The sequence below is a fragment of the Podarcis pityusensis genome, assembly GCF_964106645.2.
Source record: "Podarcis pityusensis genome assembly, chromosome: 4".
Taxonomy (NCBI): Eukaryota; Metazoa; Chordata; class Lepidosauria; order Squamata; family Lacertidae; genus Podarcis; species Podarcis pityusensis.
Window position 1 is genome coordinate 64,262,151 of NC_138027.1, and position 17,167 is coordinate 64,279,317.

General features: G+C 41.8%; 1 protein-coding gene across 1 annotated transcript; it reads right to left on the reverse strand.

Moving 5' to 3' along the window:
- Positions 1-3,896: 3,896 nt before the first annotated feature.
- On the reverse strand, positions 3,897-17,005 carry EIF2S3 (eukaryotic translation initiation factor 2 subunit gamma). The gene is made up of 12 exons (XM_081002851.1): positions 16,790-17,005; positions 14,598-14,661; positions 13,454-13,581; positions 13,206-13,327; positions 12,126-12,220; positions 11,696-11,854; positions 9,069-9,203; positions 6,536-6,630; positions 5,777-5,921; positions 4,936-5,105; positions 4,626-4,798; positions 3,897-4,303 (listed from the first exon to the last, which is right to left on the reverse strand). Exons 1-12 carry the CDS (start codon positions 16,856-16,858, stop codon positions 4,240-4,242), a joined length of 1,419 nt encoding a protein of 472 aa, XP_080858977.1. The 5' UTR covers positions 16,859-17,005; the 3' UTR covers positions 3,897-4,239.
- Between the last annotated feature and the right edge of the window lie 162 nt (positions 17,006-17,167).

Consider the following 17,167-nt stretch of genomic DNA (forward strand, 5'->3'; position numbering starts at 1 on the left):
GTAAAAAACTGGGCATGTCAAGAGCAGAATAAGGGAGGAACAGATACACTGCCCCCTGAAACCTCCCATCTGCTGGTCCCACCCATGGAATTTTGTCTATTTCACACCACCAAAAACACAGATGTAACAAATTTCACTCCACAGGAGTAAATTGTAGGATAGAAGGTGAAGGTTTACACACTGTCCCATCTATCCCCACCCAAAACATTTAGGATGCAGCTTCAGGAGATACACCAGCATTTCTGCCCTGTCAGGATTGCTCTTGTTTGAATATACTATTTTGTAAATTGGATTTTTCACTGTACTTAATGACAAGTACTTTTCTGTCTAAAGTTGCCCCATGCAGGAGGGGGCAGACAGGTACACTTGCCCTGGGCCTTGGAGGGCTAAGCTAGCAGGGTGGGGTGGGGTGCTAGGGGCCTGCCAGACTAGTGCTGTTATGCCAAGAATGCCTAATAATAATAATAATTTATTATTTATACCCCGCCCATCTGGCTGGGTTTCTCCAGCCACTCTGGGTGGCTTCCAACAGAATATTAAAATACAATAGTATATTAAACATTAAAAGCTTCCCTATACAGGTCTGCCTTCAGATGTCTTCTAAAAGTCTGGTAGTTGTTTTTCTCTTTGACATCTGGTGGGAGGGCGTTCCACAGGGTGGGTGCCACTACTGAGAAGGCCCTCTGCCTGGTTCCCTGTAACTTGGCTTCTCACAGTGAGGGAACTGCCAGAAGGCCCTTGGCACTGGACCTCAGTGTCTGGGCAGAACGATGGGGGTGGAGACGCTCCTTCAGGTATACTGGACCGAGGCCGTTTAGGGCTTTAAAGGTTAAAGGTCAGCACCAACACTTTGAATTGTGCTCAGAAGCATACTGGGAGCTAGTGTAGGTCTTTCAAGACCGGTGTTATGTGGTCTCAGTGGCCGCTCCTGGTCACCAGTCTAGCTGCCGCATTCTGGATTAGTTGTAGTTTCCGAGTCACCTTCAAAGGTAGCCCTACATAGAGCGCATTGCAGTAGTCCAAGCGAGAGATAACTAGAGCATTCACCACTCTGGCAAGACAGTCTGCGGGCAGGTAGGGTTTCAGCCTATGTACCAGGTGGAGCTGGTAGACAGCTGCCCTAGACACAGAATTGACCTGCGCCTCCATGGACAGCTGTGAGTCCAGAATGACTCCCAGGCTGCGCACCTGGTACTTCAGGGGCACAGTTACCCCATTCAGGACCAGGGAGTCCTCCACACCTGCCCGCCTCCTGTCCCCCAAAAACAGTACTTCTGTCTTGTCAGGATTCAACCTCAATCTGTTAGCCTCCAGCCACCTCCAGACACTCACATAGGACCTTGACCACCTTCACTGGTTCTGATTTGAAAGAGAGGTAGAGCTGGGTATCATCCGCATACTGATGAACACCCAGCCCAAACCCCCTGATGATCTCTCCCAGCGGCTGCATGTAGATGTTGAAAAGCATGGGGGAGAGGACAGAACCCTGAGGCACCCCACAAGTGAGAGCCCAGGGGTCTGAACACTCATCCCCCACCACCACTTTCTGAATATGGCCCAGGAGGAAGGAGCGGAACCACTATATAACAGTGCCCCCAGCTCCCAGCCGCTCTAGACGGTCCAGAAGGATGTTATGGTCGATGGTGTCAAACACTGCTGAGATCCAGCAGAACTAGGAAACCGCTTTCGCCTTTGTCCCTAGGCCGCCAGAGATCATCAACCAGTGTAACCAAGGCAGTTTCAGTCCCATGATGAGGCCTGAATCCCGACAGGCCTCCCAGTCAACCAGGGAATCTTGTGTTGGGCTTCAGACAAGCTCTGCATAGGCCTGGTCTAAAGTACTGTTTCAAATACCACATGATTTATGAAACCCCCTCTCAATCTTTAAAGATTAGATGGATTTGTGGAGATAAAAGTATATCAGTGCTATTGATGAGATTCCCGAGCTGGAGAGCAACAAAATGGGGATGTTTCAGAGCTTTTAGTCCAATGTGGTACATCAACCTATGTTATATTCCACAATAACCAGTTTAGCTAATAGTGTGCATAATATAAAAAAGTTGTTCATGCACTTTTTTGTTCTCTCTGGTTTTGTTAAAAGCAGGAATGGCCAAGACCTTGATTTTCCAAGGTACTTTATGCTCCAGACTCTGCTCTCAGGACCATAAACATATTTAGCTGCAGAAACACTTCCTTTTAGTAGTAGTCAAACTCTCAATCGTGCAACTTTTTGCCAGTCTTAAAACAGTTGCCCTGGTTCCTGGTTTGTTTCCCTAACCCTAACCTTTAAATCTATGTCGCTTGAGTCAAGGTACGTTACTATAATTGGTTTAAAATTTGGTAGGATTGCCAGGAGCTAGATGGAACTGTCTTACCCTGGGACCATGGGCTTTGTGCTGTGGGCTGCCAGTTGCAATACATAGTTTAAAAGTTGGAAGGGGAGCATCCTTACCACTATCAGAGGAGCACCGAGTGGGCTTTGCCCAGAAAGCAAGGCTGAGAGCTTAAATTTCATTTCGTGCTGGGTCTATAGGCTATAAGGCAGGCATTCCCCTACGCGGCCCTCCAGATGTTTTTGGGACTACAACTCCCATCATCCCTGACCTCTGGTCCTGTTAGCTAGGGATGATGGGAGTTGTAGTCCCAAAAACATGGAGGGCCGAGTTTGGGGGTGCCTGCTATAGGGTATAAAATACTATTTGCTGTTGCAGTGTTGGATCTTCTGGAGAATACAAGAATCAAGTGCTTAAGATAGTCTTCCACGCGAGAATGCAGTTTGAGTTGTTCTTTATCTATTTTCCTCCTGCGGAAAGCACATGTAGTTTAGGATAAGGATCAGGGAAAGGCATTTCAAATCCCCGTGCACAGGAGAGTTTGGAGGCACAAAATCCTCTAAGACTGTGGATGTGGATAATGGAAAGCAACAGCAAACATCTACAATCCTAGATGATTTTGTGCCTCCAAATAGCATGAGTTAGAATAACTTTCCATTCTTTCTCCTGTCCACTTTGGAACACTGCAGACAACAGGAATAAAATCAACATGCAATGGCATAGTTAATTTATTCTGAAGGGTTTTCGCTGTTACAATTCAGGATCAATGTTGAGCTATATGAATTTTGTACCAATAAGTGGGTTCAAATTCTATCCACAACACATTTTCCTAAGTGAACCCTGATATTCACATGCTCTTCCAACTCAAATGATCCATTGTATATGGAAACCTATTCACATGACAATTCTAAACATGGATTTCTAAATACCATGTATTTTAATATTAATACAGTCATATCTCACGTTGCGTTCCGTTCTTGTTATGGACTTTCAGCTTACGAACGTGGCAAACCTGGAAGTGTTTACTTCCGGGTTCACTGGCCGCGCACGCACAGAAGCACTCGATTGCACTGCGTACATGCGCAGAAGAGGCACTCTAGTTGTGGAATTTTCGGATGCGAATGGCGCCCCAAAACAGATTAAGTCTGCAACTAGAAGTACCACTGTATTGTTCCAAGGGCATATTGATCACACATACAGTCACTTATCTAAGAAACTCATAGGACTGCAATTAAGTTTCTTCTTTTTAGAGAATCTGCTTTGACCATTATTAAAAGCAAACATTTAAAGTGTGAGAACTGTCTCGCATTCCATGTGAACAATATTTTATGTCCTTGTGGTTTTAGAAACAACTACAAAGTAAGTAAAATCAGTGATTCTTAGTGATCTCAACTATAAATAGAAAAAATACAGTGACTTGCAGAAAGAAAATATTTGCTAGAAGCCTGAAAGCTAAACAATAGGGCAAGAAAGGGGACTGATCTTCCAAGGAGTGTTTATTATTATTTTTTCCACTGGTTCAACAATCTTTTCAGCTTTTTGCTACTCAAAGACTTGTAAGAATTAAATGAAAAAATAAGCAATATTTTTTATTTCAAAACAGATTGTGGGGTATTGTGTTACATTGTTTAAAGTTAGGTAAGCCAGCCCCAAAGAGAGTCTCAGACAAACTGACATAAATTAAACATGAGTCAAGTTTAGTTTTGCTGTAAGTGAGGATAATTAAATCCGTCTTTGCCAATTTCTTTTACACATTTATTGCAGATACCAACTAGAATTTCAGTTAAGAGGCTTGATTTTCAGTATAATGTGGACATTGTACAACAGCTTCCACTCTGAAAATGCACTCTCAAGGTGTATGGAAACACTTCAGCTTTTACAAAGTGAAGCAATGCATTTCAGCTTTTCAGTCGTCATCTATTGTGGGCTTGATTGTCACTCCTCTTCTAATCTGTCCCCAGCCAATTAAACTGCAAAACAGAGAAAAAGTTGACAATTACTGGAAGTTGCATTTAAAAAGCTGTAAGTACATATTTTAAAAAAGTTATTCTGGACAAAGTGTGTCATAGAATGGGATGATGGCTTGTAGTTTATGAACAAAGCAATTAATGAAGACACACTTTTGTCAATAGCTGATGCTTTCATGCATGTTGCCTGTAGTGGAGAGGCTCAATCCTGCCTTACATTTTGCAATCTTTTCTCCGGTTCTCATATATTAGAACTACTAATGGGCAAGAACCCACGCATCTAGGAATATCATTTTGACATTTTTAAAATTTCAAACCAACTTACCGCCAATGCTTCTCAACTCTTCGACTAAGGGCAATTTTTTCTCCTACTTCGGTGCACACAGGGTTTGTTAGGACTATTTTGCCCAGATCAGCTTTCACTGCACTGACTCGTCCTCCAGTAGACAGTGATCCTATGTTTACCATTAGAACTTCATTTTTGGATAGTTTTTGCACCTGAAATAAGTGGTAAAGGAAAATCAGATACAACTCTTTTGTCATTTAAGGTATATAAGCACCCTTTTCAAGTACTGAAAGATGAAGAATTTCAATTCTTCCCAGTATTTTTACATGGAAAGTGCCTAATAACCGACCTTTGCTGCTTTCTTGTCTCCTTCAGTGCGGACACCTAACAGTCGCCTCAGCAAGAAGTAGGAAATTTCAAGTTCTGTGAATATTTCAGGTAGAGCTCCAACTGCACCAAGAACTTGCCCCACCATTCGATCAGCTCGGCACAAAGTTGGATCAATCTTGGTGCCAACACCTAACAACAAAACACTTAAGTTACATCAAAAGCTATGTGACCAATAGATTCTCTCAAAATCTGCCATGCTGGCTAAACCACATATATACTTAAATTCCTCTTCAGAATTGGATATTTTATCCAATATCAAATATGTCATAACATCTAAATTTCAGATGAGGGACTCCCAAGTTGTCTCTTCAAGCACACTCTCTCCAGAGAGAAAGTGAGAGTGCTACATGCACTGCTGACAGTGAAACACCAACACTGAAGAGAAATCAGCCTCTTCAAATCGTTTAAAGGGCAGAACAACTAAAGTGCTATAATGATAGTTTTCTCCCCTCTCAGGCAAGAGGCACAGCTATTAGTGAACGGGCAAAAAACAAAGTACACTTCTTGCCCACAATTCTACATTCTGTAAAGCATCTACATGCATATTCTACAAGTTAACTGCAGTATTCAAATATTGGGTATGCAACTAAATATACGTGCTATGAATGTACATAGCTACCACCAGCCAGCACATTCCTACACAATATGTGTTAGAGAAGTTCTTGGAATAATCCTGTAAAGAAATCTCTCTTAATTAAGATGTTTGAACAGTTATGTTCGTTTATAGATGCGCTCTTAATTTATGTTACGCTTCCTACGGCTCTTAAATAGGTGTGGCATAAATATCAAATATAACTTACCAATAAGCCCTCCAGGCACAGCATACTGCAGATCATTGTGTTCTGCAAAGAGTGATACAATTTTGGAAAAGATGGGCTTGCACATAAGTTTTCCTTCACTGTCCTTCGATACAATGCCAGGTCTTACCTCAAGCTCCTGGCCTACCTATAAACAGATTAAAAGACAGAATATTAAAAGAAAATAAAGGTGCTCTATGCCAGTAAGATGCTAGTTACCTAGTTTAGAAATAATAATTTTAAAAAACCTGAAGGGTTACTCATAGTTGTATCAAGTTACAGACTTTATATCTGTAGTATCATAAAATTAACCTTGCTTTGATGTAACAATTTTGTTTTTTGAGAGAGAAATGTTTATATGGGCAAAACCAAGAAGAGAATTAGGGTTTTCAAAATAGGGATGTGAAGACATGAGGCTTGGTTGAAAGAAACTAGTTTCAATACCCCAAGAAAGATTTTGGTGTTTTCATCAAGCCCTTCTATGGCTCATGACAAACTGCATCAAACAAAATGGAGCACCATGAATAGTTTGTGATTTAATATTAAAACCTCTTGTTCCAAGGATTTATTTTTTAAAATAAAAAATTACATGTCACATCTAAGTCTTGGGGCTCATATAAAAAACCCTTTTCAGATCCTGGTTATAAGTGCTATCAGGATACAATTTTAAACAATGTTTATTTCTTCCTCGGCATAAATGCAGGTTCTGTGGTTTGCCACGCAGCATCTGGGGAAGCAGCAGTGAAATAAGAATGGCATTACCTTTAATACACCTTTTAGAATACTACCGCCTGCTACACCTCCTTTCAGGTCATCAACTTCACATCCAGGCTTGTTGACATCAAAAGATCTAATAACTGAAAAGATACATCTAATCAGATACATTCAGTAAATGCCTGCGTCAATCTTTTACTCCCAACAAATTTTTCTTGCTGACCAAAGTATATACGTAATGATGTTCCCATGTGACTGTGGCAAGCACACAAAACTTAAGGTGCAATTTTTATAAGTCAGCGGACAGACTTAACACACAATAAATTATTTCAAGGGCCCTTTAATGCCTACCTATTGTTACAATGTACTGTTCAAATGAAAGTATAATGGAAATCTCATGGAGCGCTTCAAGCAAAGCAAAAAAAACCCTGCTATCAATTAAACCTAGATTCTTCAATCTTTAAACTGATTAGTTGAAGTTGTATCATTTGAAAGACTAGACAGATAAAACCGAGCAACACAATTTTTACAAATTGTTGGATACAGGGTGGGCTCTATCAAGAGAAAGAAGAAAACCTTTGGAGCCAATCTAAATTACAACCCAGAGTGCATTTATAAGTTTAAGACAGAAATACTTGCTTATCATCACAACATCTTGATAGTGCCAAAATGGATTATGTAGAAGTGACTTCAGGAGTCTGCAGAAGCCACAGCAAAGACTCAAAAACACACATCTGTGCCTAGGAACTCTAAGAACACTGTACTTCTCCGGTAGATCATATGCTTATGTACATATGTCTGATAGAAGAAACTGAATGACTGAATCCAGAATACAAATAATTATGTTCCTAGGTTAATGAGCCCAAGGATATTTCTTTTTTTTTCCAGGCTTCGGTTCAAACTTCATCTGAGGGAAGGTGCAAAATGAGTTTGTGATGTGGAGGCCAACTGCTAAAGGACAAGAAACATTTCACTGGGTTAGTATTTGCCCTGCACAAGCCTGAATAGCGCTGTGGTGTATGACTTCAAAATTTAATGGTATCCTCTAAAAATATTGAATCTCTACTTGCACCATACTGTAGGCTGTAGTCCTAAACTCATCCATCTGAATCAGGATTTACTTCCCAGTAAATATGCTTGTAGTCATACCATTAAACATGGTATATACTAGGAGTATGCTCCAGGTCTGTGCATATCCAATTACAAGATAAACCAAGATGATTTGGGGATGATTCTCATATTTCTGGGTTGGAGTAAGCTGTGAGCAAGGCATCTCAAGTCAGATAAAAGGTTACTTTAAGCTTCCGAGCACGCCTGTTTTTCTTCTCTCTTCTGAGAAATGAAACCAAACTAAGTAGGGACATGCCCAGAACTCCAGAAGGGATGAGGTACAGAGCAGGGAGATGGGTCTAGATTTGAATCACAGTGAATTATTCTCCTAGAGCACTCCAATCAGTGATCTGGGGAAGGGATTTGTCACATGTATCTGCCTTCCTCAATGCAAGTCAATAGAGATCTCTCCACTGTATCTCCACAAATCCAAGAAGCGCAGCAGTCCCCCACCCCTTGACATAACAGGGTCCTTGCTGGGGGTGACATTTACCCCACCCCAGTATTTCCTGGAGAGCCATACTTTTTTCCATCACCAGCCACAGCCCCCTTAAGATTCCTATTGTGTCCACCCTATACAGCTATCATTCTGAAATGTGGCAGGCTTCATCACCTCTCACAGGGCAAAGATGCCTGCAAATTGCATACAATTTTGGCGGAAAATGTAAACGTTAATACTTTTCCTGTTTGTTTGTTTTTAAATGAACTTTAAAAAGCACCCTGCACAAAACTCCCCGCAAATGCTTCTGTCTACAATCTGGCAGGCTTAGTCCACTCTGAAGGGGCTTCTATACATGAAAATTTTCACCTACTTATGCAAAAAGAAAAACTTAAAGCCCATGGACGAGAAACAAAGCTTCATATTTAACAAATCCAATTTAGTCCTGAATAACAAGCCAAAACAGAGAGACAAAGCAACTCCAAAACAGACTAGGTTGCTTTCCAAAGATACAGATACAGGTCAGATCTTTTGGCCATTTTACACTCCTAGTTTATGCAGGCTCTGCATAAACAAGAGGGAGCAGCTCAGAATCTGTTATTCACAGCATCTGCCAGTTTTATTCAGCTTGTAACCTCGCATCTTGGAATGGAGCCTACAAGCTGACTTTATGGCTGCAAAATTCCACCTATGTTCCTCCTTTATCCCCCTCCATCTCTGCTGTGTGTAACATCTTGCCTGATAAAGAGTTCCAGGGAATTTTAAAAAACCACCTCTTTTGTGACATTTTGATAGGCCCGCAAAAAGCCTGTGGGTTTTGGAAGGTTTTTTAAAAATCCAACATGAAGTAGCATGGCTACTTTTGGTTTTTTTACGTATGATTTATTCTTCAGTTTTTAAGTCTGAGTACTTGCACTACATATGCTTTACAACGGCATTGTAAATCTTATTTAATTCTAAATATTGTTTATCTAATGTTGTAAGCAAGGGGGTGAGTCTACATATAAGTGGACAGGTCTGAAGCAGACATACCAATAAGCCTTGGTTCTGATGTGAAGTCTCTTAATGGTACTGGAATTTTCTTTACTATGTATTCACAAACAACTTCAATGTTGTATTTCAGCTGTGCCGAGATTGGAATAATTGGAGCTCCTTCTGCAACAGTACCTATTTTCACAGATAATAATGTATTAAAAGCACCAGTTATGTGAACTGTTCAAAAGATATAAGCTTTCTGCCTATTTTCTTTACAGTCTACAAAACAACACAGAACTGTTGGGCGAATACACTTGCACCAAAAACTAAAGCTTGCTCTTCAATATAATAATAATAATAATAATAATAATAATAATAATAATTTTTATTTATACCCCGCTCTCCCCAGCCAAGGCCGGGCTCAGAGCGGCTTACAAGCAATAATAAAAACAAGTTGAATGATTACAACTTAAAAACAAAATTAAAATACAACATTAAAATATTGAAACATTAAAATGTAGCCTCATCGCAGGAGGAGAAGGAAAAGAAAAAAGAAAGAGAGGGAGGGAATCAAATTGGCTCCAAGCCAAAGGCCAGGCGGAACAACTCTGTCTTACAGGCCCTGCGGAAAGAAATCAGATCCTGCAGGGCCCTGGTCTCATGAGGCAGAGCGTTCCACCAGGCCAGATCCAGAGTTGAAAAGGCCCTGGCTCTGGTTTAAGCTAATCTAACTTCCTTAGGACCCGGGACCACTAGGGTGTTGCTATTTATGGACCTTGAGGCTCTCCGTGGGGCATACCGGGAGAGGCGATCCCATAGGTACGAGGGTCATAGGCCGTGAAGGGCTTTAAAGGTCAAAAGCAGCACCTTTAATCTGACCCTGTACTCTACCGGGAGCCAGTGCAGCTTGAAAAGCACTGGGTGAATATGCTCCCATGGCAGAGACCCCGTGAGGAGCCTCGCTGCAGTATTCTGTACCCGCTGGAGTTTCTGGGACAGCTTCAAGGGCAGCCCCGCGTAGAGCGAATTACAGTAGTCAAGCCTGGAGATGACCGTCGCATGGATCACTGTGGCCAGGTCGGGGTGGGAAAGGTAAGGGACCAACTGCTTGATGCGGCGAATATGGAATAATGCATATGATTTAGCTATATATTCAGTAGTGATATTTATCAGCCACGCAGTTTTGAGTTTGTAGAAGCAGAATAGTCAATCTAAATTTTAAAAAATTAAAAAAACAAACCCTGGCTCATAGTAAAATCATCACAATCTGCAATAGTTTGAACCCTTGGAAACCAGATGTTTCAGAATGAATGTCCAAGATCCAAACAAACTAGCGGCCAAAGAAACTTTGGTCTTTTCTTCCTTCCTTTTCTGAACAAGAGCTCTCACACCATGTGGCAAATTACTTTTTAAATGAAACAGACTTTTAAAAGCAATTTGCAACATGAGGTCTGCTACTCAAAAATATATATATTAATTCCACTAGGAGAGATGGAAAGCAGATTGTTAAGACTATCTAGAAAGTGAGGATTTCATTTTAAAATGTGATACTTTAGTAAAGAAAAGGGGTAATCATAATCCTACCCACTAGGTGCAACAATATTATCAAATCTATTGTGTTTTAGTCAAGGTTTGGCATTTGAATCTGAAAATACAATTGTTTTGGAAATCATGTGTGGATGTGGGTACAGAAAGAAAGGATATAATGCTTAGTACTTCTATTTGTTTACAAATCCTGGTTAAAATCAATGTCGCTTATTTTTGAGTGCACATGGCGAGAATTGAGGATTGGGATGATTTTGCAAAAGAACACCACTGACCAAGAATCATTATTCTATTTTGAATTTAATTCGCCTCCCTTCTAATTCAGTCCATCTTGAAACATCATTCATTCCCGGCTTGAGAGCCCTGTCAGGGGCCCCTTACCTTTTTATTTGGGATTATTCTCACAGATTACCATAATCTGAGGACTTTTAAGAGACACATATTTCATATGTTCAAGATTACTGAATTTTCTTTTTGGGTGAGACTATTTGAAGCAATTTTTCAAAGACAGAATAATAAATACATCCAAGTGTTTCACCCAACAGAATATTTTGAAATATTTGAAACTAGGAAAGGAACCATGGGAACCTGTGTGACTGAGGCAGGTAAAAAAACCCAATGACACAAGAGCCTGTGGTTGTAAAATGTGCCTTCCACTCGGACATGGAAGAAGCCAAAAGGGACTAATTTCGACATTTTTACCAACACCAGCTCCCGATGTACATACAGTAGTGCCAAAATCAAACTGCCATTCTGAATCCCTGGTGTAGTGACTGTATACTGGCACGATGCCAATGGTCACCCAAGCCACTTAGAAGTGCAAGAGAGAAAGCTCTCTAAAATTCAAGCACTTTGCACTTAAGCCTTTCTTGTACTGCACAAACATACTAGATGGACCCTTTACTGTACCCATTACTTAGCATTCAAGAGGGGAGTCCTTGCATCCCATCTGCTCAAGGCCTGAGCCAAAGTTTATTCATGCTTATTTTCTAAAACCTTTTGCAGAATTTTACTAATATATAGATTAATACACGAAGTGATGTTTTAAAACACGGTTAACTGCTAAACTCAGAATTTATGGTAAGTGTTTGCTTGTAATAAACTACTTGGCAGTGACTGGTTTTGTTCTAGAAACCTACCTTGTACAAAAGCTAGAATTTGCTCATACTGCTCCTTGGCTTGGCTTTCTTTTACCAAATCAATCTTATTTTGTAGAATCAGAATGTGTTTCAGTTTCATGATTTCTATAGCAGCTAAATGTTCTGAGGTCTGCGGCTGAGGACATGACTCATTGCCAGCTGGAAAGACAAAGGAACAAATAATTATGCATTGTTTTAGAGTATGGTCACTTTCCTTAATGAAAGATCACAATGATATCTCATCCTATTATTTCTGTGGGTCACAGTTCCTAGACAGGAACAATCTAAACATCCAGCACTGAAAACATACAGAATTCAATGCTGTATGATTACTGAACTGGATTCATCAACAGTGAAAATACTGAACAGCTATTAAAAAGCAGAAGTACTGTATCAATACCATGTCAAATTTCTCCACTCCAATAGTTACCTATTAACAGCAGAGCTGCGTCCATGACAGCTGCTCCGTTTAACATAGTAGCCATCAAGATATCATGGCCAGGACAATCCACGAAAGAGACATGCCTATTGTGCAAGGAAGAGCAAAATAAGCAACATTATTCTGAAGCAAAATAATAATTAGTCCAATTAAAATAATTGAAGGTTTATGAATATGCAATAACCACACATTAAAGCAAATATGCAGAAGATGCAGAATATCTGCTTCTTGAAGCAACTGAAGAATTAAAAGTGACAACTTTTGCACGGTATACATTTAAAAGCAGATACATTCTTCTTAGTTCTTAAAATGTACTCAAAACGAAGTCACACTATGTTTAATGGTGCTTACTCCCTAATAAATGTGCTTAGTTTGGAGCCTTAATCATCTGAGATATAGAGAGGTGCAGTTACTGGTTTGCAGGGCTTCCTCCTTCCATAAATTGTGCAACTAATTTGCCCTACTTCCTCTCCTCTCCCCCCAAAAACATGCTAAGGCAAAGAATCACACAACTGTAATAAGAGAAAGCCCAAACAGCCAACACCTTCTTTCTTCTAGCAAAGAGCTGCTTTGCCATAGGCCAGGCATGCCCAAGCTGGGCCCTCCAGCTGTTTTGGGACTACAATTCCCATCATCCCTGACCATTGGTTCTGTTAGATAGGGACGATGGGAGCTGTAGTCCAAAACAGTTGGCAGGCCAAGTTTGGCCATGCCTGCCATAGGCAAATCTGATAACATTTCCCGCCTTCCAAATAACACAGGAATGACAAGGAGCAAGAAAGCACCTCAAGCCTCTTCTAGCTTCCTTATCTGTTGGAACAGATTCTAGAGACAAACTTCAGAGTTTCTTGCCATATAAGCAGTTGAACATGTAGCACTGCTCTTAGGGCAGCTCATTAGTCTTCTTCTGCTGTCAAGACCAATACTGGTTGCAGACTTAATCAATACAGGTAAATAAATAAAAAATCAGGTATTTTAAGTTTGAATTCCATATAAGCACATACCCACAGCAAAAACCACAACAAACTATGGGCCAATGCTAAATCGTTTATGTTGAGCTTTTCATGTTACCTGACTAGTTTAAAATTCCCTTTGGTCCCAGAAATATCTGTTGGGAATTCGTCAGGTGTACTGCTCCCACAGGATCGGTAACATTCTGGTCGAGAACAACTTGGATCATCAAGTTTGTAAATCTGTAGAGAAAAAGTGAAAATGAAGGCTTGATTTACCATTGGTCAGCTGACTTTGCACTGAAGAATAGTAAGAGCATGGCTTCAAACCAAAACAGGCAATTTGGTGGATATATGGTAGTGACATACCTTAGCGTTGGCATAGCCCAGCTTGATAGTGATATTTCTCTCCAGTTCATTTTTGAATCTGACAGTATGAACTCCAGAAATAGCTTTTACTACTGTTGACTTTCCATGAGCTACATGGCCAATTGTACCTGGATTTTAAAAACAAATGTTTGTCAATTTCACAAAAATCCTCTACGGAGTAAAAATACTGTATATCACTTTCTGCTATACCTTAGAAGTGCTAGTTTCTCTAGTTATCCCTATGTATCCAAACCAATAGATTCCTCCATTTGTGAGGTCAGTAAATTAATTTGTTTATAATAGATCACAGGTCTAAAACAACCCTAAGACACATTCTTCCAACTCCAGGCTACATTATCTGTATACCAAACTTCATATTAAGTGAAGAGACAATACAGTGGTACCTTGGGTTACAGATGGTTCAGGTTACAGACTCCGCTAACCCAGAAATAGTACCTTGGGTTAAGAACTTTGCTTCAGGATGAGAACAGAAATTGTGCGGCGGCCCCATTAGCTAAAGTGGTACCTCAGGTTAAGAACAGTTTCAGGTTAAGAACGGACCTCCAAAACGAATTAAGTTCTTAACCCAAGATACCACTGTAACTAATTTGGTTTCAGAAAATCTTCTATGAAGAAATGTGATAGCTTCAGTTCAAAGTAAGAACCACTATAGAACAAGTATGATGGGAAACAAAATGAAGGCTACCTGCTGGAAGTGTGGCATTATATAGAGAATGAATTCTGTTTGCCTAATGCTGAACTTTAAGGCAAAAGAAAGCTATTTAGGTTTCTCAAATTAAGACTGATAAACTAGCAAACAAAGAAAAATGGGATAAAATAAAGCCACAGAGCAGATATGTTCCAGGAGTAGACAACTTAGTAATTAGGACGGGACAAAGCATGGTCAGTATTTTGATTTGCGGCCAAATAAGGAAACAATTTTGTCACATGCATTTAACTCCTATTAAACTCAATGGGTGGTAAGTACACCTAAATCTGCGCTGGATCGAGACTTTAATCTGGAAGACCTCAACTCTCTTAGCATTTTTTACGGGCATCTCAGTTCACACAGAGACCCACGGGCTCAAGAAGCTATGCTATTAATATATTTCAACCTCTTCCAGTTAAATTTGTTTTAACTTACCTATATTAATTGTAGCTTGCCTACTGATGACTTCTGGTGACAGAGGTGTCAACTTAGTTACATCCTGCAGGAAAGAAATATTCTATTACTTCGAAAGACTTTGTTAACAAATACAGTTGCTAATAAACCTGCAATTGTTTATATTAGTTTTCTCTTTCAGAATACAGAGGGAAGAAACAGTAACATGTTTGCAAGGCATTCAAAATAAAGATTAACAAGATAGTTCAGCACTAGATAAATTATTTGATTGAGTTTATATTTATTCCTCGTCTATGAAGATCCAAGGGCATGTTAAGCTATTATGAATGAAATAAACAATTTTGCAGGACACACTGTTCCAACATCTCATTTTAATCAACAGCCAGGCTTGTGATATAAATGGATTTGGAATGCCTCCTGTAATTAACTGGAAAGAAAACAACTGGATTTTTAAACCTGATTTTTACAAATGCTGTTGGCAAAATTTTAAAACGTGACACAAGTTTGGTTGTACAATGCTAAATCATTCATATTTAACTTGCAATATTTGTCAAATGTTCATGTTATACATTCTTTCATTAATTATACAGCCTGTCTACAGCACAAAGTGTTTTGCATGCTTTATTATTACTGTCTTTACGTGAAGGTAAAGGTAAAGGGTAAAGGGACCCCTGACCATCAGGTCCAGTCGCGGATGACTCTGGGGCTGCGGCGCTCATCTCGCTTTACTAGCCGAGGGAGCCGGCGTACAGCTTCCGGATCACGTGGTCAGCATGACGAAGCCGCTTCTGGCGAACCAGAGCAGCGCACAGAAACACCGTTTACCTCCCCGCTGGAGCGGTACCTATTTATCTACTTGCACTTTGACATGCTTTCAAACTGCTAGGTTGGCAAGAGAAGGGACTGAGCAATGGGAGCTCACCCCGTCGCAGGGATTCGAACCGCCGACCTTCTGATTGGCAAGCCCTAGGCTCTGTGGTTTAACCCACAGCACCACCCGCGTCCTCACGTGAAGGTATTTATCCCTATTTCATAGGTTAAAAACTCAGGCTGAGAAATGGGTCAGTTGCCCTAGGCTACTTGTTAACACAGTGTAATGCTAACCCCTGTGCTGCTGGAGAGGGTTAGGATGAAGTAAAGGTGACACTCTGGGGACTCTGATGTGGAAGGCTCTTGTCACTACACCCAGCTGGAACTATACTACTGGCAGTGTTCCCATCAGCTGCTGCCTGTGAAGCAGCCAGAAACAAGGGGTTTTGGAATGGAACATTAGTGGCTTTGGAGCCACTGCATCGAAAACTCCCTTGGTGGGGGTTAGATTTTTCTGTAAATTATTGAGCTCTGTAGTTCCCAACTACAGTTTAAGGTAAGAGAGATACTGCGCTGACAAACTCAGTCTAGTCAAGCAGCACAATCCATTGCCAGGTCAAGATCCAACCCATTTGCAATCAACCTTATGGCACGTTGCATTACACAAGATACCAAAAGATATTAAAGCATGCCACTGAGCAAAAGCTACATCCTCTGCTTTTTGCACGTTTTGACGATTGCCATCTTGCTTCTCTCCACAGAAGCAGGTAGGCAGCAAATAGTAGGAATATGACTTCATACCCAAATGAACCCACATGTAAGTAAGGGACAAGTCTCCATTAACATACCCCTCCGATGATTTCTATCTACCCTGCTTTTAGTTATGCTATGGCAAGAGAGGTGAGAGGAGGAGGAGGAGAGGGAACGCAATTGCATGACACCCCAAACTGTGGATGCATCAGAAAACTCTCATTTAGCTGTGGCAGGCTTCTAATCGCTGAATTTCAACTACACCCAGGCACTGTGCTTGGGACTGGCACTCAAATGACGAAGCGAAGCTGTCCCTCCAGAGGAGGAATGAAGCGGGCGGACGTGCAACAGATCCCCCAGAGCAGGATCACCAGATCCCACCGCCCTTCCCGCCGAAGCTTTTGGCGTCCGCCTTCTCCAAACAGCTCCCTCTCCCAGCCCAACCACGAGGAGCGCCTGTCCCCGCTTGGACGGAAGGGGAGGCGGCAGGAGGAGCACCGACGGGAGTCGGCAAAGCCCACCAGCTCCCTTCCCACTCGCTGCCCCTGGGCTTCGCACAGGCTCCCGGGCAACGGCCAGCCCGCCGCCGCCTCGTGGGACGCTGCGCCCCGCGAGCCCACGAGCCCCCCCGCCCTTCGAGACCCGCTTCTCACCAAGGTACTCAGGTCCTGCCGGGAGAGGTGCGGCTGCCCCAGAGTCACTCCCGCCTCGTCCCCCGCCATCTTGCCTGAAAGGAAGTTAGGAGGCCGGTGAACCTGCCTGACCCCTCGCCACGGAACACAGCGGTTGTCTTGCCGTCGCTTCCCGGCCCAGGCGACGCCGACAAACGCAAAGGGAAACAAATTGGCCCCGCCGCCTCTTTCTAGCCCGGAGACTGGCTTCAAGGGGCTTCGGGGTTGGCTCAGGCATGGAAGAGGGCAGCCTTGGAAGGACCCCGGGCCTGGCTGATGCAACCGGCACTTGTGAGGAAAGGCGTGACTGCCATAGAGCGTCGCGGCTCCGCGTTCCCAAGCCCAGTGGGCGGGGTCGGA

Excerpts from the sequence above, each read along its gene's own strand:
- EIF2S3 (XM_081002851.1), bottom strand. The coding sequence starts at position 16,858 with ATGGCGGGGGACGAGGCGGGAGTGACTCTGGGGCAGCCGCACCTCTCC. Across the intron at positions 14,662-16,789 it reads GGCAGGACCTGAGTACCTTG|GATGTAACTAAGTTGACACC; the intron begins GTGAGAAGCGGG and ends TCTTTCCTGCAG. Across the intron at positions 13,328-13,453 it reads TGGGCTATGCCAACGCTAAG|ATTTACAAACTTGATGATCC; the intron begins GTATGTCACTAC and ends TTTTCTCTACAG.